Raw genomic sequence first — 22,860 nt, 5'->3', positions numbered from 1 at the left:
TTCACTCACCAATTCGAGCGAAGGCCCAAAAGCTCGCCTTCACAATACCATCACTTGACCCATTCCACTTTTTATTCCGAAGAAACCCTGCGCAGCCTCTTAAGTGCCGCCTCCACTCTTCGACTGGCGATGCCATCATTTCGTATACGCAAAGAAGGGTGCACGTAGCCAAAATACAAGCGTCAGCTTGTGTAGGGTTGTGGCAGAGGAGATACTGGATGGTATATTGGTACAGCTCCAATGTCACGGGCCTTGACTGTCCCTGGAGATAATCCAGTTGACGCGAGGCGAGCGATATGGCAGCAGCGGCGAATGGCGGTGATTTCATCATTTCATGCACGCTTTTCACCGTAAAATGCTTCTGAGAATCTGTTGTCTCGCACCATGTACCGGTACCTCGCAGATAGGCAGAGATAAGTCGTATTTTTTCCCTTGCGGTGACTGGAAGTTCTGGCACCGGCTGCGGAGTTTGATAGTTTGAGTTGGTTCGGGAAATTAAGAACGGATGGTCATTAGGTTGTCTCGCCGAAGCTGCGAATGTCGAGGCTAGATTGGAAAGTTGAGGCTCGAGAATGGGAGAGATATGGCCTGTTCTCCGAAGGTCTGCTGGAACATCGGAAACCCGCTGATTATACTGGGTGAATATGTCCGCGATGCTTATGTCTCCTGTATCTAGTGGTGGGGATGAGTGATAGAAATGGGGAGATGAGTGTCCCTCTTCGTCTGTAAGCTCGAGGCCGTCTAAGCAACGCCTAGCTGTCCGATATTCATTAACAACCTCTTTCGTCTCATCTATGAACTGATGATGCCTGCCCAGGCTTGATCTTCGCCTTCTGCCTTCTTCAACACCGCTTAATACACTGGCTTCACGGTGTGATAAACTAGTGTTACGTGACGGGTGGAATGAGGCCTTGAGACCCCAGAGACAGGTCAGGCCTCGTACTTCACAGCCACGGCATCGCGGGTGCCTTCCATCGCCTAGTATGCATCAGCTACGCTCTGCATGATCAGGAAAAACAAGAAACGCTTACACTTTCGACGCCGGCCACGGCACTGAAGACTATGAAGCCATGTCAATATCTTGATCATAAATTCGCAGGGATAGGCCTCACCATCCGGATCTAGTTCTCGTTCGAACAGAGTGACTTTTTGCTTCCACGATATCGCCATCACCGCGAAAAAATAGCATTATCCAATATTTTTCGTGGACTAATTGTCAAAAGAGGTCTTGCGGATGGTGAAGGGTAGGAGTCAATGGAAGATGAAGAATCACGGAGGGGAACCCGCATGTACGGATTAGGAAAGTGGAAGCGCTTCTCGCGATTAGTCAGTGCCGCCCTCACGTCTTAGCGTGAGGTTCTGTTGTAGATGTCCTTTTGACTCGCAGTAAGAGTGTGTTCAATGATAGAACTGCTATCAGCACTAACTGACCAGATAAACCATGTTGAGGCTTTTATCCCTGAGGCATCAAATATCGTGTTCCCTGTTGCCTTGCTCAGATATCTCTAGTCATTTACAAGCATCACCATTTTCATGGTTCTAACATCTAAACTTCTGTCAAATTGAATTGATACCAAATTCATCATTATAATTTGACTCATGCAGAATGCAAATTTTTCAAATATGGGCAAAGATCTTCCCCCTTCCGAGATATCTCTACCCAAGATTTGAAATCCATATCTCGGGCAGTTGCCAGGATAATGGCATTCGTTTTCTGTAAATCCTGTACTAAGCAGCCACCGAGCTAGGAAGCCAATGTCTTGAGAACAGTTTGGGACGAAAAGAAACCACGAACATCTTTCACGAAAATATCTGGCCGCTCCAAGGATGAGAAGTGACCACCCTTCTCATATTCACGCCAAAACTGGATATTGGCGACCTGATTAGCCCAGTCGCGTGGGCACTGCAGAAATAATTTAAAAAAAATTGTCCAGGAAAAAAAAGACAAAGGGACTGTTTTCTTACATGTAGCTGCTCCTTCGCATACATGCTAACGCCTGTCGGAGCAGAAACATACGACTCGAACGTCTTCTCAGCTTCGCGCATGTCGCGGCCAAACGCCTCTCTATAGAATCGTAGAGCAGGAGTCGCTCCCTGAATCCAGTGCATCATGACTAATGTGATAATATCATCGTCACTAAATGCATCATGCACATCGGCCCAGTCATGGATCTTCTCCACGAACCAGGCCAGCAAACCGACCGGCGAATCACCCAAAGCAAAGCCCAGAGTCTGGGGCCTCGTCTTTTGTTGTTCAAGGTAACCACTTTGATCATGCTCGAAATTTCTTCGCACCTGAAGGGCTTTATGTTCGAAGGCCGAATATGTGAACGCAGAAAAGCACCAGCGTAAATATGCGACAGGTGCCGAGATAATGGTTGGTGGGGGTACAGGAACATATTCAAATGCTGAGCTCTGACTGCCTCCGGATACTGGATAGCCATAGAACGAGTAATGAATGATCCAAAATCTCCCCCTTGAGTAACAAATTTTTGATACCCTAAAACCTCCGTCATAAGGATCTTGTAGGCGCGAGCGACTACATTCGGTCCAACGCCGGACTTCACTGGTGCCGGGGAGAAGCCGAACCCGGGAATTGAGGGGGCTACAACATGAAACGCCTGATCTTCGGCATTTTTCGGTTTGCTCAATGGCTCAACGATCCGCATTGCCTCCACGAATGACCCTGGCCAGCCATGCGAAAATAAGAGGGGGATTCCTTTGTCATTATGTGCCCGTGTATGAGTGTAGTGGAGCACCAAGGAGCCATATCCAGGGACATCAAGCTTCACAATGAAGTGATTAAAGGCATCGTTGAGCAAATTCTGGCAAATCACGTTTTAGCTTCAGAACAAATTTTATATCCGTTCGGGTTACTTATTACCTCCTGTGTCTCCCAGTCGTACTTGTTTTGCCAGTGCTCCGCAAGCTGTTTCACGCGGGATACATTAGCGCCTTGAGCCCAGTTGTTTTCGCCAAAGTCCGACTGCTCTTCGGGGTAACGCGACAACGCCAGTTTCTTCCTCGTGATATCCAGTAGCTTTCGGTCTACGTGCAGCTTATAGCGCACGGGGACATTGAATTTCAATTGGTCCAGTGGAATGGGCGACTTGAGTACCATGCTGAAGAGGAAAGAGGAGAAGTTCGAAGGGTCACACTTCAGAGCAGCTAGGGCGTTTAAGTGTTGAGGACTTTTGAGTAAAGAGAAGATTGAATCAATAGCTGGCTTCAACATGGTCGGCCAGCTCTTTTGAATCAATTCCCTTCTAGGCGCAGGCTATGGGTTGATCCTTTGTCGTCATTTCCCCCCTATACCTGCCTCTTTTATTGAATTCGGAACTATTTTATATCCACATGTGGCTTTCTCCAGCGGCGCTTGCGCTTGCACAGTCGTATATTAGGTCTTAGAGAAGTGAGGGCAATCTGAAACTTTCGAAACCATAGTTTTAGCAACAATTAAATATATATGTGACCTCGGGACGGATTAGAGGTGGGCCCTATAACAATCGCATCTCCATGATTTTCATAACCCCTGCCTCCGAGTCCTTTCCAAGGTTGTTATATGAGGAATCAATTCGAATGACTTCAAATTTACAAGCGGGTCGGCTGCCAGTGAGTCTGTTGTGGTGCAAGTGCAAGCGCAAGCGCCGTACCTTAATTGACAATGTGGGTCCATAATTTCGCCACATTCAAGATTGAGCGCAAATCTACTCCGTAAACTAACGCAGAATGTGAGCCAAAGTCATTTGGTTTATTTAGCAGAGAAAACAATCAATCCGGGGGTCCCCACATTGGGGAGTCGAAGGGAGAGGAGACAAACTAGAATAGAGAGAAAGTGGAAGGTTTAAGCGCACTGTACTGTATTCACTTCATACATATGAAGAATACTTAAACCTCTCGTTTATCTTGCTCACAAAACTGCGAGAGCATACTAACAATTCAACTATTCATTGAAATTATTCTTGAGCTTAAGTTATATCCAAATCCGGTATTATGGATCGATCGAAAGAAGTTATCATCATCGGAGGGGGCATTTCTGGTCTTGGAATGGCAGTGCAGCTGAAACGCCTTCTAGGACACAGTAACTTCACTATCTATGAAAAGTCAGACAATGTCGGCGGGACTTGGTGGCACAATCGTTATCCCGCTTGTGCGTGTGATATCCCGAGCCACTTCTACTCTTACAGCTTTGCGTTGAAGCATGACTGGACTACCATGTATCCGGGTAGAGATGAGCTCCATGCTTGTGAGTACAATCCCGACCGCCGAGAACACCTAGATCAAAAATATCGCTAACATGGTATCAGATTTCTTTTCTGTCGCTGAGAGATTCAACATTCTGCCGCACTGTCGCTTCAATGCTAGATGTACTGACATGACATGGGACGCCTCCCGCTCTCTGTGGATCGTAACTTTTGAGAACACAAACTCTGGCGAGACCTTCAAGCGCACGGCTCCTGTTGTCGTTAGTGCAATTGGAACCTTAGATCGCCCAGCCATTCCCCCGATTGAGGGCGCCGATTCTTTCCGAGGGAGATGTTCCACAGCGCAGAGTGGGATGACAACTTCAAACCCAACGGGAAGAAAATCACTGTCGTGGGCAATGGTGCGTCAGCTACGCAGTTTGTTCCCGAGCTTGTGAAGTCAGTTGGGCCCAAAGGCAGAGTGACGCAACATGTTCGGAGCTCTCACTGGTGGACAAAGCGAGTAAGTCATATTCGATGAGTTGATTACCTTCGTTTTCCTAACCAATATGAAACAGGGAAATCCCACATACTCTGAAGCGTTCAAGTTCACATTGAAGTACCTGCCGCTAGCCGCGCGTCTTTACCGCTTCATTTTGGCCTGGCAGCTTGAAAGCACTTTCTTTTCCTTCTACATGGACAGCAATGGTGCAGCTATGCGACAAAAGATAAGGGAGGCTACCTATTCATACATCGACGAGGAAGCACCGGCTAAATACCGAGAAATTCTCAAGCCGGACTACGAGCCTGGTTGCAAACGCCGAGTCAACACTGCTACCTACCTGAAATGCCTGCATTCTCCACAGATGCTGCTCACCAAGGGTGCTATTGTCAAAATTGGCCCAGACTATGTGGAAACCAGAGAGGCAGAAAGGATCCCAGCAGATGCGATTATCTACGCCACTGGGTTTCAAACGCAGAAATGGCTGTTTCCCATGAAAATTAGAGGTATCGATGGTAAGGACCTTCACGATGTGTGGGACGCGTTGGGGGGAGCTGAGGCCTACAAGGGAACTGTTGTGTCCGACTTTCCTAACTTTTTCATTCTCTATGGACCCAACACCGCGACCGGGCAGCATTCTGTGATATTCCATTCTGAATGTCAAATCAATTACTCCTGTCGATTGTTGCGCCCTGTACTCAAAGGCAACACTGACTCAATTATGGTCAAGTCTGAAGCACAGAGGCGCGACCTCTCCTGGGTTCATGAGAAACTGCAGCACCTGGTCTTTAACAGTGGTTGCCAAAGCTGGTGGATGGACCCGGTGACCAAGAAGAATACCTTCATCTATCCTGATCCAATGTACAAATATTGGCTCCGCACTATTTTCCCGCGGTGGTCTGATTTCACTTTACGCAAAAGCGAGAAGAGATCAGCGAAGAGGTATCTCGCCCTAGGCTGCCTCGTTGCTGTTGGCTTTACAGGGTATATCTCTATGGCTGCCCAGGATGGGGGCAAGCTCAGCTATGATACTTGGTTACGGTTTTCAGAAGGGATTTCTACGCAACTGGAAAGCTTTTTTTGAGATAAAGCGGGACATGGCATGTTGTGAGACGATGACTGCCATGTCGGTCAGCAGACAGATTTTTGTCCTTTAGTGCAGCTCAATCATGAACATTGACAATTCACAAGTGATTTTTTCTCAAGTTGAACCAGAGGATGGTTGTCCATCGACAAATGCCGATCCTTTAACGGGGCTGGCATGCTCATTGGTCGTCTACTCACTTCCTGGGTACGAATACGCCAAAAATTCCCTAAAAGGGAAATTCCATCGTAATCGTAGCAAGAAACATGGATCCTCAACGGGGGAACTCCGGCATTGTTTCTATTCTTAAAAACGAAATTCTATGTTTAAATATTTGGCTTTCGACAGCTAACACTTAAATATAAGCTCGACTCCAGTCTTCGATCAAAGGGCCGTTTCCCACTCTGCTGCCCGCTCCCAAATTCCTCCATCTACCCCTCCTCGCCGCTATCATGGCCAATAGGAAATACCAAGCAATCGAACAATACTGGCATCGCAGAGGCCCCTTCGGTGTAATCAGTCGCGCCACCTTACGAACCCTCCAATTCGTCTTCGCCATCGTCATCGCAGCTTTATACGGTGTGGATCTGACCCATGCAAGCAAACACCATTTACATGGCCAAACTGAATGGATTTACGCCGAATTTGTTGTGGCTCTCTCTGCTATTACTTGCGCCGTGCACTGCTTTTTCATGGTTGTCCATGTTGCATGGGTAACTTGGGATACCGTGTTGTTCGTTCTTTGGATGGCGCAAGTGGGTGTCTTTGGCAATATTTACATTCGTCATGACTCGGATATCCAGCAGCCATACGTCGAGGCTACTCAATCAATTACTCGAATGCGTGCGGCGGTTTGGATTGGTTTGATCAATATGCTTTTGTGGCTTTTGACGACTGTTCTCGGTGTTGCGTGGTGTATTCGGACGCGCAAGGTTACGCGGCGAACGGATAAGGATGAACAGGAACAGGAGCAAGCTCTCCAGAGACTGCGCGAGGAAGACATCGAAACGGGAATAACAGTTTCAGAGAAGAGGGAAAAGGATAGCCAGATTAAAATTTCGGATGTCTCGAATGCACGGGATGAAAAGAAAGGTTTGAGAACGATTTCTGAGAGTCACGATGACAAGAAAGATTCAAAGTTGTTTGAGGTTTCGCTGGACATGGGGGAAAAGCGGGGTCCGGTGAAGATGTGAGAAGCAAAAGATGATTCTTCAGGTTTCGGTTTATGCCCGTTCGCAATCATGATTCAATGTGACAGCTCTATTTTGGCTGCATGCTATGTACAATGTATTTCTAAAGGTATCCTCGCCACAACCAACTTGAATCCAACACATAAATCAGTTCTATAAGCGTGGAAATAGATCACCATTCTAGTTCTTTCCTCTTCCCGTCACCCTCCACTGCTCTATCGCCCCACCTTTCTCTCCAGACGTCTCTCTCTTCTTTCCATAGATCATTCACGCACGGATCGCAGGAGCTTCCACAGCATGTTCCCAGCTCCGGCGGGGGGGGGATCGTCATGAGCGCGCGACGCAGCACGGAGGAGTTGTTTTGTGCGGGTCCCTGATAATCGCTTCTTTTGGAGTTTCTTGAACAGCGGCACTTCGTTTGCCGCATAGTATGCCTCCGGTGGGGCTGTCTTTTCCTCCGTGGGGGTTGTAGCTGGAACTGTTTTTGTCGCATTTTTGTTGCCAGTTCTGGCTGCACTTTTTGCCATGGTATCTCCTTCAAAATTCTCACCAAGCGTTGCTTCCGGGCTCTGACTTTGTTCTGGGAATTGCCCATCTTGATCCGATGCCTGGTCAGAACCAGACTCTTGATTCTTGTTCCGGTCTGGTGTGCCTTTCAGTAACGAACCAAATGGAGACCACAATGCATCGATCAAAGATGTACCAGAAGATGATGCCAATGTTTCGGTGGCATTTGGTTCTTCTCTGGCATTTGATTCATCCCGAGCGACTGCGTCTTTCTCGGGAGCGGCCTTGCTGCCGGCAGATAGTTGGATGTCCCTCTTTGAAGGGGACAGTTTCTGTCCTTCAACAGGATATTTATCACCACTCATTCTGGCTTGAGTGTTATCGTTCGAAGACTGGTCAAATGATTGATTGTTTTGACTGAATTGCCACCAAGCAATAGGACGGCATTCTATGAGCGGGGTATAACTTTTGCCGTTGGTGACCACCAATGTATCGAAACCCCACCAGTGCTTCTTTATAGTGGCCTGGAAACCGGCATACCACTAGGCATTATTTTGAGAGCGTAGATGCGAAATATTCAAGTCATTTTCAAATTGATGTCGGGCCGGTTAAGAGATCGGGTGGCGTTCCTGTTCTCCCCGAGTTCCACTTTATCTTTTTCCGCCCCATCAGACGACACCATCTCGTCGTACCAAGTATCTCGTTATTTCTGTATAGATAGACTTTCGCGCTTAATTTGCAAAGAACTTTAGAGAAAGTATATTTTTGGCTAGATTAATCAATTTTTTTTAGAACACAGGGGGTGGTAGCTTGGAGACTTGGATCAAGACACCAGTCAGGATTGCCAACAACAATGCACAAGCAACAAAGTCGAGAAAGGTGAGTAGCCATCAAGGCAGGCACATTCACCATTACCACAGATAAAATTGAAGTTGTACCCCATGTTGAATCATACTCCTAGTAGATGTAACCAATTTGGAGGCCAAACTCGAAGATTCATATACGTAAAGCTGCACTCGTCGACATCCCCTCATGATAATTTACCCCAAACCTTGGAGGCACAGGAGAAATCTTGATAGGAACCCTATTCCTCCCATCTCTTAAACCTTCCACATCCAAGTCCATACCTAGGTATCCACATTCATCAATCCCGCAAATCACCAACTTCTTCAACTTTCCACCAACATAGCCACTGTCACGTGATTCCCTCCTCAGTATGAAGCATCACATTTTATCACATCAGACCCACCCAGCATCCCTCATCATATATCCAATCCTCGTGTGACCCTCGGCATCGCGGGACAAACATCAAAAGCAGAGAAAACGACTATAAGAATCACGCATAGAGAATTGACTTCTCTCCGCGCACGACACAAGATATCCAGTTTAAAGAAAAGAAAGAAAAAACCCACCACCACAAACAATCACAATCGCAGTATACGAGAATGACAACCCACACCGACCCGGCCCGGGTCGCCAGCATTCTTCTATCCCAACACGACAGCTCACTGATATCCTGCAAAACAATCCAGAGACTCTGGGCTGGATACGGACAGATATGCTCCGTGACCGCGCGAGCAGGCAGTGAAGAGGCAGCAACGCATTTACACGAACTGTGCTACGGCTCGGATTCGAATTCAAATCGCAAGCGAAATGGATTCACGAAAGCAAAGGCAGGAGACACATTTCAATTAATTCTCAAACTTATCTCGCCACCGAAAAGCTCTACCACTGCAGGACAGGCCGACGAAGGCCATCTGCGCAAAATGTTCAGTTACGAAGTCGAGCAGTACTTTTATCGCCATATCGTTCCTGGTCTGGACGGGTTAGGCGTTGCGAAGTGTCTTGCCTCGACGTCGGGCTCGGAGCCTGATCAACTTACTGGCTGTATGGCGATTCTCATGGCTGATTTACGGAGCACGTACCCCGTTTCCGGGGAGAAAGAGGAGCGTTCTTTCTTCGGCTCAGGTTTTTGGGTCGTTGGAGTGGTTGGGTTATTTTCATGCGCGGTCTTGGGGGCTTGGACTTCGGTCTGTGGGTGGAGATGATGGTGGGGATAAAAGAGATGGCTATATTCTTCCGCCATTGGAGGAGTATGCTCGACGAGCCAAGGCAGTGCAGAAAGGGGAAAATGAAAAGGAAAATGCCAATGGGAATGTATGGCTTAATGGTGGGTACACTTATCTTGCAACAAGGCGGACGGAATATGCTTCCCTGGTCGAGGACGATTCCTCTGAATGGTCGGGGGCATTCTGTGAACCTTTTTCGAAATCACCAGGCTCAAGCTCATCATCGACGGCCGAGTTAGCAGCTTTGTGTCTAACACCCCAAGGCCGGGCAATGGAGTCACTTATCCACGGGGACGTGAAGTCCGAGAATCTTTTCACATCGGAGTCTGGTGACGATGTTGCCTTCTTCGATTTTCAGTATGTGGGTCTTGGGCTTGGTGTTTGTGATCTTGCGAAGTTGTTTACTTGTTCGGTGCCGGTGGATATGCTTTTGGGTGGAGGAGACCCAGTGTCACGGTCACGGTCCGGGTACTATCAAGATCTGCCGGATTCTTTGGATATGTGTGCTGGGAAAAGTTCCTGCTAGAGCGATATCGTGCGTCGTTGTTGCGGGACAAAGAACAAGACCCGGGGTTTTACGATTGGGATTTGTTTGTGCGGCATTGGGAGACTGCTTTGGTGGACTGGTGCCGATTCCAGGCGTCTTGGGGATTTTGGGGAAATACGGAGTGGCTTGAGGCGCGGGTTAGGTTTATTCTGGACGATGAGGGGTGGAGGGGTTGGTTGGAGAAAGATATTAAGAACCTGAAGATTCAAGTTTAGACATCAGCATGGAGGGTGATAAATCATGATATTATGTCGATAGACTCGCATGCTCGCAGACTTGAAATACAGAGAATATTTGCGGAGCACAACGCAGAACGAATAAATAACATCTACATTGAAAGAAAGAGAAACGAGTTCAAGAAAAAAAAAGTATATAGCGAATGATTCCTAATGATTCAAACCAGTCCGATCCGATCCGATCCAGTCCCAACCAGACTAGATTTAAACCCACGCAACCACCGGAACCCATTCAATCCAAGCGACATTCCATTCCTATACTTTTTCATTTTCCATAGTTCCCTCCAGACACCAACCCAATCGCTGAGAAATGCATTGAGAAACGATTGAACATGTCAAAAGAGGCCAGGCCGATCCGATCCGATCCAACAAATAAAGAGAAACGCAAACATAAAAGACAGAGATAAACATCTGGAGACACAGTGAAGACAGAGAGGTGGGGGTAAAAGAAACAGGTCGTAACTCATATCGAAAATGACAAAACAGTAACAGGGTGAGATAACAAGAAAAAAGAAATTCTATCCGAGCGAAAGACACCAGAAGATCCCATATGCAAAACATATTTCGTCTTCCCTGAAACGAAACAGGTGAGGAAATTGAGACAGTGAGAGAGATATTGCAGACAAGGAGATGGTGGTTTATATCGAAACCAGATGTTAAAAGGGTGTCAGGGTGAGTGGGTGAGTAAATGGGCATGGTGTGTGTAGAGAGACGCTTATGCAGCGGTGGGGAAAAGAGAGTAAGAAGGGTTCCGGGACTTCTTCCGGTTAGGGTTCATGGGTGGGAGAGGAGGAAGAGGCGGTTCAGCCTTGTGATGCGGGTCTACTTCAGAGACAGACTTGGCGCGGTCATGGATGAGAGTAGAGGGGGTGGTGGCTGAGTCTGCACTGACTAGGCTGGTGCTGCTACCACCACCCTGGAACATGAAGGATGTCTCGAGACTCTTGGTCTGGCGGTGTTGAGAGGAAGAAGGCGGGCGACTGATTGACCCTGCAGCCAGGGCCTCAGCGGCTGTCAGACGGTCCGTTGGCATAAGCTCACGGCTGTTGGAGAGGCTGTAAATCAGCTCGGGGACGCTCGTCGTTGAGACAGAGGAGCGGTGTTTGCGGACGATGGAAGCGGCGCGCGAGAGCATCAAGCTTTCTTGCGAGTTACACTTGCTGATAGGGGAAAGCTGCTGCGGGGGGAGACCGGATTGTTCTCGGCCATCATGCCTTGCGCAACGAAGGGGTAATGCCGGTCGGATTCGGCATCAGTGGTGAGATACTCCTCGTACAGCGTGTCCTGGTTGATCTGCTTGCCCAGTGCAGATGGCAGGATCGACGAACTGACAGGTTGGAAGTAGTCCCCCGCGCTGCGCACTACAAAATCCCGTTCGTAATCTGTGGTAGATGGCGTGGCTGCCGAGTGAGCTACTGCCGAGTGAGCTGGACTGGGGTCCAGGTCTGGTGTGGGGAGGGTCGAGGTGCTTAGCGGACTGGGCTGCAGGTGTCGCGGCTTGGGCGCAGAAAGACCCCAGCTCTCGTCGCTACAGGCAATTCCAATCTGGGGTCGCTGTTCATCCAGAGAAGTGCGGGACCAGTCGAAGTTGGAAGTGGACTCGGCCGCATGCTCGTAGCAGTAGTCGATGTCTGCATCCCACGAATCGTATAGCTCATCCTCGGAGGCAAACTGGCGCACACCGCTGTGAGCTGACGGAGGTGTTGCGTCAAATTCGGCTTCCTCCTTGGGCGAGGTATTAGGCATGTTCTGTGGCAGGGTTGGCGAGCCCAACGCTTCGGAGAATTTCCTGGAGAGCTCTTCAGCCACGAAGATAGACAGGCCATTGGGAGGTCCCTTGGGAACGGGAACACCAGAGGGCTCCACGATAGTACCCGGGCTAACTTGAGAGGTCGAACGAGAACGACCATATCCAATGCTCGCTGGGGGGCTGTCCCACATGCGAGTAGCTTCCTCTTCCTCTGGCACATCTTCCAGATCGTAATGGCTGTGGCTGCTCATAGAGGAGGTACCGGTTCGCATCGTCATGGTTTCAGCCGGGTCAGGGCTGAAGCGGAGCTGCGTCCCCGAGTTCGATTCGATATACTCAGGGTATGTCTTTTGCGAAGACAGTCCCAGGATCTCATCAATTGCCCGAGGCGCAGGCTCCCCCTCGAGCGGGAACCTCGGGGGCCATTGGAGGCGGCGGGGTAGTGGGACAAGAACGAGGATATCTCGACACAGGGCGCGAGAAGTTCTCGTGGGCACGAGATCCCTGTCGAGCATGACCCTTGGGGCTCGAACCCCCGGCTACAGGCGAACCTGGGGGGGCTCGGTATAGGCTCATCCACGGTGGTTGCGGTCCCAAATGCCCGCAATGGCAGATCATCGGCGGAAAGATTTTGGAAGTTGATGTCATCGGCGCGAATGCCTTTCAGGGCGGCCTCGGGTCGCTGGGAGGCACGAATGACGGAGAATTCGGTGACGAGATCATTTTCGCGGGTCTGGTCGATGGATTGGAATTGTGCGGGACTGGTATGGGTGAGATGATGAAAATCGAAGGGGTCGGAAATGATGCTTTTCAGGCGGTCCTCTGGAGTCCAAGTTAGTAAGTGGTGAGGTGAGATGAGGTTGCATAAACATTAACATTCCCGCCACGAGGTGAACAAGTCACGAGTCACCGGGTCACGGGTCACGGACCATCCAACCAGGGGCCACGAGGGAAGTTGTTGTCAATATCATTGCTGAGCATCAAGAAACTTACGATTCTCCTGGTGTCTGGCGCGGCGGCCAAACATACCACCATTTCCATTGCCATTTCCATCTCCTCGAGACTTATCCATCTCGTCTTCCTCGTCCAGCGTGGCGACGATATTGATCTTACTGCCTTGACGGCGGAGAATGCGGCTCCCACGAGCGAGAAATGAACGAGAAGAGCGGTCTGGCTTCTCGCGCATGCCCAGAGAAGAAGAAGTACGCTCGTCCTGGGAGGGCACAGAGCTATCGACCGAAGTCATGGAAGAACCGGGGGACAGACGCGAAGAGGTAGAGGTGGTAGTGTTGCTTCTGGAGCGGCCGCTGAAGACTGATAAACGCTTTGGAGAATGGGTGTGAGCCGTAGAACGAGAACGGGCGTGAGCCATATGCTCTGGAGGGTCGTTGGAGGAGCGAGTTGACGGAGGATCACTGTGACCGTCGTCGTCCCAAGCCGGCGAGGCTTGGGGAAACATTTTGAAGCGGAAACGCCCCAAATAATGAGGCAAGAAGCTATAGCGATTGGGGATGTTTCATGGTAGTCGGGGGGAAGGGAATAAGCGCGAAACGATGGTTAGAGGTTGGATGTTAGATGTTAGAGGGTGAGGACATATTTAGAAGAGTACGGAGTAGAATAGAAGAGGATACAGTAGGTACTAGTAACCTTGGAACTAGTACTACTGAAGTAGGTGGATGTATGGTATTGGTGGTGTATGGCAGATGCATTGCGGGTCGCGTATTACCGGTGGACTCTCAGGGGTGTTGCACAGATGTTTAGCCATGGATTGGTTTATTTTAGGGATTCGGGCTCGGTATTTACGCAATCAATACTGATTGTTTGCTATTTGTTGTTTGCTATTTGTGTTGTCTTCAAGTTTATGATGGTGATTCCCACATAGAAGTATCTTCATAGATCTATCAATTCTACTCGTAGTATGCATCTATCCTCAAGTCCACTTATTGTCCCGAGTACGCTGTCTATTATTTGCTCTTCGTCCCAGCAACACGGAGCCGAAACCAAGGATTGTCCTAGTGCGCTCTGAACGTGTTGGAGCCGACCTAACTGTTCCAGGAAGGTATCAGCATGCCCGTACTGTATCATACCCTCAACTCCATTGGATCTATTTTATTTTATTTTTGTTTTTATTTTAATATTTTTATTTCTTAATTCCTGTCTCCATTACTCTTTATGGTTCATGGTTCGCAACATTCACCTATTTTATTATGGTTATCTGCATTATTCTGCTTCTCCATGATTGTATATCACCCTGTCACACCGCATCATCGCATCGCATCGCATCACATCGCCCTCACGTATACTTCCGAGGGATGGAATGCGCATGCAGGCGCAGGCGCAGGTGCAGGTCTCACGCCTCGCATCTCCCCGATTCGCCCGAGGATGGAAAACTCCTGAGGCATGCGATTTTGAATTTCCCCGCGTCGCTAGCGCAGCCTCGGGCTTCCAACGGTTTTCGTCGGTATTAATCAATTTTACCCCCTCCCACTCTGGGAATGGTGCGTAGGGCTTTGCGATCTTGTGGAGCGGATCGCACTGTAATTAATCGACTAGGCGACTGTTAGACTAAGCCATCCGATGGGACATGTGCTCGGCAGTTCCTGGGCTCTATCAGATAGAGCCTAGGTATTAATTTTGATCTGACGGGCTTTTGCTAGGGCAATATGGAGTACATACTACCCGTATCTCATGCCAAATTTGACGCTTTTTTTTGGTTGATCCCTACCACTAAGTCCAAAGCCCATTAAAACTCCAACCTTTTCTGATTCGATTCGCGCGGAGTCGGCCGTGTCTTCCTGTGCTCCCCCGTACGGATCATCCTGCTCCAGTTTCTTCCGGTTGAACCATCCGGAATCATCCACCGGAATCCACCGTAACGGAGGTTTGCGTGAACGAGTCTCGCTCTTGCTCGCAGGAACAGGGAACAGGGGTTACCCATATTTTGGTTTGGTTGGGTCTGGTTGGTGTTTTTTTTACCCCTGCTGCTGGGGTTCTTGTTCCATGGTCCCCGGGCCACTCTCTCCCGTCTCTATCGTGCATCCTTGAGTTTAGGGCACGACCCCTCACTTGACGCCCCTCCCGGAAGGCTTGGGGGTTATTGGGGAGTTATTGGAGGTGTTATTGGAGGTGTTGGGGGGGCGGCCATGGATTTTACTTGCCAGCTTCGGTATCTAATCAGTAAGATACAGTGGGGAGCCCTACGGCAGACACCCGAGAACACCACAGTGCAGCGCACCACAGCACCGCAAATGCAGAACCAGCCGGGCCAACATCAAGGCAAGACCTGCAGCAGGAAGCAGAAAAGCCGCGGTGGATCCGTCTGTAAGTTGCAGCTAAGTTTCAAAAACAAGGGCGAAGAACTCCAATGGAAAGAAAAAAGAAAAATCACAGGAAAATCTTCAAACTCAATGCATGCCGGAAGACGCCAGCGTCTCATCGGAAACTCTATCACCTTTGTATCAGCACAAAAGGAAAGGGAAAAAATAGCACAAACACCATGGTTCCCAGGATTGGCGCACACACACACACGAGGGATCAACATCCTTTCCCATCCCATCTCTGCCCAACCCAAACCAACCGCCCCTCCGGAGCCCGGAGGGGGCCCCCTCACATGAATCCCGCACCCGTTTGGTATCACTCCGATATCCACCGTAATCTTCAAAATGTGGACTCCTGACGATCTATCCTCCAGTCCGCAAGCGTGAACCGGAGTGGACACTGGCCGATCGCAGTTCTGGATCGCAAAAGACCTGAACTTTTTTGAGAAACTCCGTAACAACTCCACTACACATCGTCATGGCTGGTCCAGAAATGCTCGGCCGTGTCTTGCCCACATGCCGTCGGTGCCAGCCCGTGGATTGCTCTGCAGGCAAGCAGTGAGTCGTGAGTTGCCAGCCTCACCTCTCTAGTCTCCAGTCTCCAGTTTCCAGCCCCGGGCTCCCTGACTCGAACTCGAATCGCGTATACGAGTACTCCGTATAACTCCATATATTCTGCAGCTTCCTTGTGATGATGCAACCACTGAGCTAAAGGATTCGGAAAAATTGCCCCTCCTATCTTTTATCGGGAATAACCAATCTCCCTCCCCCATGGGGGCCAAGTCAAAGTTGCAGCCATCCAGCCAGCCGCTCAAAGCATGATGGCCCGCCCCGGACGGATTCCGCATCCTTAATGCAATGAATTCCCAGGGTTAACCACAGCCACAGCCATGGATACAGCCATCTCAACCATCAGGGAGGGGGAAATATGTAAATCCCCTTCAGCCCCCCAGGGGGAAGTCCTCCCCGTCGGCGCATCTTTTCGCAGTTTGGTACCTGATAATCAGGGGCAGTATCCCATCCAGCCCCCAATGCGAACCGAAACGGCCCATGCGGGAGCAATACGCATGAATCCATGTTCCTTCGATAGCTTGTTCCGTTCCGCCCCCTGCACGGAGTAAGAATATCATATCTAGTCTAGGGATCCTAGCCTACCAAACATAACGCAGAAAGAGATGTTGGTTCTAGCAGTTACGCCCCGTTCGCCAAGCCGAAGCGGCTTTCTGCTCCAATCCAAGCTCCATCCAAGCCATTGAATTGAATCAAATTAGGTTGGATCGGATTCAATCCAACCAGGAGATTACAATCGTAGCTCCATTTCCCAATTACAACGCGGAGCAGAAGGAGGAAAGCCCTGAAGGGAAGGGAACTCAATCTCCCTCTCTCTCGCGGGCGCGCGCCCACAACCGCCGTCTCAATTAATTTACCAAACCCGCTCGAACCACTCCCTCTCGCAACCGAACCGAACCATTCTCCAATTCCTACACACGCATCTGGTTGCGATCGCCCTCAGAACACTGGCCCAGACACACAATGTGCCCCATCGATCGCACCAGCGTAATCTGCTGAGCCCCAGAGCTTTGATCCCTACGGATATGATGGTTTGTTTTTGGCGTTTCTTCCGTGCTCGGATTCTGGCGTCATTGTTTTTTTTGTTTTTTGCTACTACTCCGTCCATACACACGATAGTTCCGGATTACTGTACGCGGTAACGCCTCCCGAGGTTGTCTTAGGCTCGGTGTTCACTTCAATGGCAACTGTCAGCGTGACGAGTGCAACCCTAGAACCGTTGGGCCCAGTGGGACTGGAAATGGGACTGGGACTGGGACTGGAACTGTGGACTAGGCTAAATTACTCCGTACTCGTACACTGACAGCTAACTATCCCCCTTTCCGCACAGGTAGCCTGTGTCAAGAAGCTTAGGGCTTAATTATCGATGCGCGAACTGCGCGTCTTTTTTCTCCATTCTTTTTTTATCCGACAAATCCACTCTTGTGTGCATTATGCATCAGGGAAAGGGAAACGGTGCCATACATACGCAGTGGTAAAGAGAAAAAGGAGTTTACAGGGCAACAGGCAATAATAACGGGCAATAATTGCGGGCATTAATGACGGACAATAATTACGGGCAATAATAACGGGCAACGAGCAACCCACTAAAATAGGACTGGCCGAGTTCCGCGGTGGCCGCCATAGTGCCGCTAGTTGAAAATCGCTGGAGCTGGAGCGACAATGGTCCCATTGCTATGAGTGACTAGTCTGCTCCCCATACCCGGTCTGGTGGGAGATCTACACCGATGGTTGGGTCGGAATCGGTCATGTGGGAGTAAAGTAAAGTACGGAGTATACATACAGAGCAGATCGGACGCTCATCTCGTGAACTATTAATTTATTTTTCTTGCTGTGCTCCGTGCTGTACCCCTGGATAGAACCATGTATGGCATTATTCAGATACAGTCCAGTATTTAATTACTTTGTAAGATGGTAAGCACCTGGGCACGTACGATGACGGTGGGTAGTTTAGTTATACGGGAAATCCCCATCAATTATGATTATCGTATTACATTAACTATTGAGCCCAAGCATCAAACATAAGAAAGCAGAGAGAAAAAGGGGGAGAAATAGAAGAACTCCCTTTCAACCCGTCACACTGCATTTCGGGGCGCATATCCTGGTAGAATACTTGACTCCAGAAATTCATGGCAAACTCCCCGAATAACAAATCTCCCTGAGATGTACACAACCAACCAACTCCAGGGCTTTTATCATCACAATCTTAACGAGGATTGGCAATACCAAGAATAGGCGTACCGCTCTGGACGTAATCAGCCACCCCACCAGGGACCAGATTCAAGCCATCAACACCAATGTCTTCAGAGCGCTTTTCATTGATATTGGCGCCATCGGTGGAATCATCACCACCTTCGCGAAGGTCAAGGCCGACACCTCCAAGGATACTTCCATCAAGTTGACGCTTATCCTTCTTCAGGCCAGTAGCGGAACCGTCACCAGCAAGAACAGCCGCGACACCGACATCACCGGCAAGGCCCTCCTCAGAACGAGGCTTCAGGATGTTGACGACGCCGGCCAGATCAGTCGAGAGAATCCCATCTTCACGCTTAGCGTTCTTGACACCAGTGGCATCACCATCACCACCAGCGACGGCTCCAACGCCAACGTCACCAATAATGCCCTCCTCAGAGCGCTCTGCGAGTCCGGCATCAAGAAGGTCAGCCAGGTCGCCATCATCGTGGTATCCATCGCTACCAATGAATTCTCTATCAGAGCGTTTTAGGACGCCGAGAACACCAACATCAGCCAGGTGGTTATTGTTGTAGTCGTTGCTTTCACCATTACCACCAATCAGACTCTTGTCGTCGCGCTTCAATAGACTGCCACCCCCACTGGTACCGCCACCGCCGACGAGGCCAACCAGAAGCTCATCATCGCGCTTAGCGTTCTGCACGCCAGTAGCAGAACCATCGCCGGCAGCAACAGCAGCGACACCGACATCACCGGCGAGGCCGTCCTCAGAGCGTTTAAGGATACCAGCAACACTACCGCCACCAACCAGGTCCTCGTCGTCGCGCTTCAGGACACCAACATTACTGACGTCAAGCAAATGCTTATCGTATCCATCGTTGCCAATCAGGCTCTCGTCGTCGCGCTTCAGAAGATTATCAAGCAGATCGTCATCTTCGTAGTTTTCATAATCATCGTCGTCAAGCAGACCAATCAGGGCCTCGTCATCGCGCTTGGCGTTCTTGACACCAGTAGCATCGCCATTACCACCAAGAATAGCCCCAATTCCAACATCACCAATCAGATCACTGAAGTCATCGCTGCGCTTGGCGTTCTCGAGAGGAGCGGCAATGACTGCGGCCGCGAAAACCGCAGGGAATGTGTATGCGTAACGCATTGTGAGGGTGGATTTGCGGGGAGTCGAGACTGGTAAGGATTAGCCTTTGTTCTTTTTTCCAATGCTACTGTTGCCTTTGCGTCTGGTTTCTGCCTTGGGCGATGGTGGAAGAACTGAGAGGAAGACTGCAAGTGCGTTTATTGAAGTGCACGATTTCTCACAATGGCAGCCAGTATTGCAATTATTTACTTACAGGATGGAGGTTCAGACCTGGATGAAAAGAGAGCAAGAAAGGAAAAGGTACCCCAGGGCCTTGGGTCAGGCCCTTAAGTACCAACGAGCAAAGTCCATTCCATCAGCCACCTACTCATTTTCACGTTGTAGGTTCCGTTTCCATCCTACCATGCTATGCTATGCCATGATATGATCGAAGCGTTAATGTGCTCCACCAGCACAGCACGTCATTGGAGCAAATGAATTGAAAAGCGAATGAAAGGCATATCCGCCTATTCCGGGCCTGACTGAACTCTAGCCCTATGTTTAGTCTCGCGCGCCAGACGAAGAGAGATGGAGACTCCAGCTGCATCTAGCCCCACAGGAAAAGTATTCCGGAGCGATGCTTCATTCTAGGTCGATGACATGATAGATAAGGTTAGAGCCGCAGGGATGCAACCGGACATCAATAGATTGTGTGGAGACCTAACCTGGCCGGCCCAGCTGTTTCAACGGTTTATAGGCGTTTGTAGAGTAAAGTAGCGAGTGTCCATGGAAGAGCGTGTGGGTTTGTTGATGATATGCAACAATAATGGGCAGGGGTCAGGGTCGTAGTTTGACGACGTATCCCGTCGGTGATATCATCTTTTATTCATTCACTTCAGCCCTGAGTGAGTATGACTCGGGATGCTGATGGGACGTTGACTGAATTTGTTCCGATCGGCGGTCTTATACCGGCCAGCTTTTAGGGTGGGACTTATGCCTAATATAATTGGCAGAAAATTTCAATCGATGCCGTTCTAATTAGAGTATACTACAGTGCAGTTGCCACTGGCTTTTGCATGGAGTTATAGAAGATACAATACTATGATTAGGATACCATTGTTGTAGCTTTAGAAACATCCATCAATCTGAGCAGACTCGGAACAGAGGGTGATAGGGGGTTATTTGGGGAGTCAAGTATTGTCATGGAGTAGTTGGTGGTGAAGATGGCTATATTCTATCTTGTTCTCCTTCCTAGGCGCAAAGTACGGAGTATAAATCCCCATTTTGATAACCTCAGTTCAACGCCACCTGGCCAAGCCTCAACCACGCCAAGTGAACGCCAACAATCTCAACTTGAATAAAATTGGAAGCGATCCGCCAGCTGCGTGAAAAATCAATGAGGTTACACTATGCGATGTTTTCAATGCCCCACAAGCGCATACAGGGCAGCTTAAGTCTTCAGCGGTTCCTTGGACGGAAAAGCTTGTTAAATGTAGATCTCTCCCATCTTCGGACATATTCAACAAAGCTTGAAGATTTTTCTTATTCGGCCATTTTCCTTAAGTTCTGCAGGATCATGTCATCGAGTCTTGAGATCAAGTGCTCATTCACCGAAGGCCCGTTTGTCTGGCCTGTGTTGGGTTGTTGGAGTGACGATCTTTGGACTCTTTCCGCGTGCGGCGATCATCCATCCTCACTCAGCCCTACGTAACGTAACGAAGGAGGCAGGAACATTGATACTGGAACATGCCTATGGTTTGTTTTTCTTATACGTACAAGAGGCGGAATTATTTTCAGCATTCGATACAGTGGTTTTCTTCTCTGTGTTCAGTCTTCCTTGCTTCGGGATTCGCTGGTGGTGGGTGTGCATACGTGAGACATTCACATCACATTCTTGGATAGGACATGCAGCAACAACACAGCGAAAATGAAATAAGGAATAAGAAATACACCAAGAATCAGAGGCGGTCTGTAGATTTGAATCTGAATTCATTATTGGATTTTACGAATCATAGTAGTCTCCAATGGGAAGCTATTTTCAAGCCTGATACTAGTAGTTTTAGGTCCTAATTAGGACTCGCTCAAACTTCATACCTCTACCTGATGTTATTTTCCTTCTATGGCAAGCCAAGTACTATATAGTTTGTATCTGCTACTCATATAAAGACGGCATATAGTATCAATTGCTACCTAGGTATGCATAAGGAGAAGCCAACTACAATTTACTTAGTAGTGCTTATGTTGCGCTCAGGTGGTTTTCTCGAAGACTTGCGCTATATACTAACTTGAACTACTAGTACTAATAAGCGAATTAATCAATCAATTTACATGTACCATTTGTCAGGAATCGGTCAGCATGCGCACACCAAAAATAATCGCACAAAAGAATTCTCACGCTGTAGAGTGACCGCTTACCATTTCAAACATAACCAACAGTAACTAACAGTAAAATACCCCAATTACCGCAAATACAGCCCCCAACTGCCCGTTGCTGCATGGTTTCCCGCTCGTGCAGATGCAAGGCCCCCATGTAAGGTCAGCTCAGCTCGGGACGGATCGTACATAGCGTTAGGGCCGATCGGGGCAGACGCAGGTGCAGATGCAGATGCAGATTCAGATACCATACGTGTATCCAGCCAAGTATTCATTCTCGGTCAGAACATCCGCATGTACCACTACTAATTTATCGTGACTCAGTCTCAATGGAAATTTTACCCCTCGCCTGCTTACTTTACTTAGACAAGGAGGGGGCGGGGCGAATGCAGGTGGTTCAAGTTAGAGTGGAGATTTGGATGGGGTTGCGAGGAAAGGAACATAGCCTATAGGAGAATAAACAAAAAGCAGAGTGAAATAAACGGGCTCTAATATGCATGTGTCGGATATTTTTTTTTTTCTTTTTTAGCTTCATTGTCTTGTGCGAGGCAAGGCGGAGCGAGAACAAGCGATGTGGTAACTATAGTATTGTGTGATGTGGTGCAGGTCGGAAATTAATTAGATTGAAGATTGATTCTAGACCCTCGTTATTGTGGTATGGCTATACCTAAGCTAACTATGGAAAAGAGGTCTGATCTCGCCGCACTGGGGCCAACTACTAGTAACTACTCGTAGTTAGCTCATGCCATGACATGTCATGTCATTTCCTCGGCAGGTGGGTATGAGTGTCACGGTTAATTTTAGAAAATACCTCGGCGATATCACTCTTCCTGTCTGTTTAGATTAACATTCAGGGCTTGGAGGTCAGATCCGACAGATCTCGCGATACTGGAACGCGGAGTGTTGCGGGTTTATAACTTATCCCGCGCTTACGCTAGTATCTGATGGCTTTTGTTACCAAGGTACGAGTATGAGAGGTATCTTTTACAAATGGGGATAGTGTACCATCTACTCCGTACATTTCCTAAGTATACATATATCCCGTGGCGAATTTGTCTTGTGAGTTGGGGTCCGGGACCAACTTGCATGGCACGGGTGGAAGCCTGGGGGCCAGGGGCTATTAATCTATTTTGCGTGCCGCGGGCCGGGGGAAGGGGGGCGGTTGTTTCGGCGAGGAGGATTTGGTACTTTTGTCAGATCGAGGGTTCAGTTGATCTGAATGTGATCTTGACTAGCAAAATTGGATAGATGACCGATCGGCTC

At 49.0% G+C, this 22,860-nt stretch overlaps 7 protein-coding genes across 7 annotated transcripts; 3 read left to right on the top strand and 4 right to left on the bottom strand.

The window, feature by feature from the left end:
- Nucleotides 1-1,744: 1,744 nt before the first annotated feature.
- On the bottom strand, nt 1,745-3,121 carry N7509_001204 (epoxide hydrolase family protein; the record flags this gene model as incomplete). The annotated part of the gene is made up of 4 exons (XM_056625841.1): nt 1,745-1,903; nt 1,966-2,476; nt 2,500-2,825; nt 2,885-3,121. The coding sequence occupies 4 exons, from the start codon at nt 3,119-3,121 to the stop codon at nt 1,745-1,747; spliced, it is 1,233 nt and encodes a 410-aa protein (XP_056494423.1).
- Nucleotides 3,122-3,993: 872 nt separating this feature from the next.
- N7509_001203 (flavin-containing monooxygenase) lies at nt 3,994-5,770 on the top strand (the record flags this gene model as incomplete). The annotated part of the gene is made up of 4 exons (XM_056625840.1): nt 3,994-4,246; nt 4,308-4,465; nt 4,537-4,707; nt 4,763-5,770. 4 exons carry the CDS (start codon nt 3,994-3,996, stop codon nt 5,768-5,770), a joined length of 1,590 nt encoding a protein of 529 aa, XP_056494422.1.
- Nucleotides 5,771-6,222: 452 nt separating this feature from the next.
- On the top strand, nt 6,223-6,963 carry N7509_001202 (MARVEL domain-containing protein; the record flags this gene model as incomplete). The annotated part of the gene is made up of 1 exon (XM_056625839.1): nt 6,223-6,963. The coding sequence occupies one exon, from the start codon at nt 6,223-6,225 to the stop codon at nt 6,961-6,963; it is 741 nt and encodes a 246-aa protein (XP_056494421.1).
- Nucleotides 6,964-7,223: 260 nt separating this feature from the next.
- Nucleotides 7,224-7,832, bottom strand: N7509_001201 (uncharacterized protein; the record flags this gene model as incomplete). Its single annotated transcript, XM_056625838.1, has 1 exon — nt 7,224-7,832. The coding sequence occupies one exon, from the start codon at nt 7,830-7,832 to the stop codon at nt 7,224-7,226; it is 609 nt and encodes a 202-aa protein (XP_056494420.1).
- Nucleotides 7,833-8,912: 1,080 nt separating this feature from the next.
- N7509_001200 (uncharacterized protein) lies at nt 8,913-10,298 on the top strand (the record flags this gene model as incomplete). Its single annotated transcript, XM_056625837.1, has 3 exons — nt 8,913-9,460; nt 9,531-9,893; nt 10,016-10,298. The coding sequence occupies 3 exons, from the start codon at nt 8,913-8,915 to the stop codon at nt 10,296-10,298; spliced, it is 1,194 nt and encodes a 397-aa protein (XP_056494419.1).
- A 736-nt stretch (nt 10,299-11,034) lies between these two features.
- N7509_001199 (uncharacterized protein) lies at nt 11,035-13,528 on the bottom strand (the record flags this gene model as incomplete). The annotated part of the gene is given in 4 exon segments (XM_056625836.1): nt 11,035-11,493; nt 11,511-12,573; nt 12,621-12,891; nt 13,063-13,528. 4 exon segments carry the CDS (start codon nt 13,526-13,528, stop codon nt 11,035-11,037), a joined length of 2,259 nt encoding a protein of 752 aa, XP_056494418.1.
- A 4,634-nt stretch (nt 13,529-18,162) lies between these two features.
- Nucleotides 18,163-19,305, bottom strand: N7509_001198 (uncharacterized protein; the record flags this gene model as incomplete). Its single annotated transcript, XM_056625835.1, has 1 exon — nt 18,163-19,305. One exon carries the CDS (start codon nt 19,303-19,305, stop codon nt 18,163-18,165), a length of 1,143 nt encoding a protein of 380 aa, XP_056494417.1.
- Nucleotides 19,306-22,860: the final 3,555 nt, after the last annotated feature.

This window comes from Penicillium cosmopolitanum (genome assembly GCF_028827165.1).
Source record: "Penicillium cosmopolitanum strain IBT 29677 chromosome Unknown utg000003l:1.0-3747932.0:1.0-3751027.0, whole genome shotgun sequence".
Lineage (NCBI taxonomy): Eukaryota > Fungi > Ascomycota > Eurotiomycetes > Eurotiales > Aspergillaceae > Penicillium > Penicillium cosmopolitanum.
This window is presented reverse-complemented; position numbering and strand designations above follow the sequence as displayed.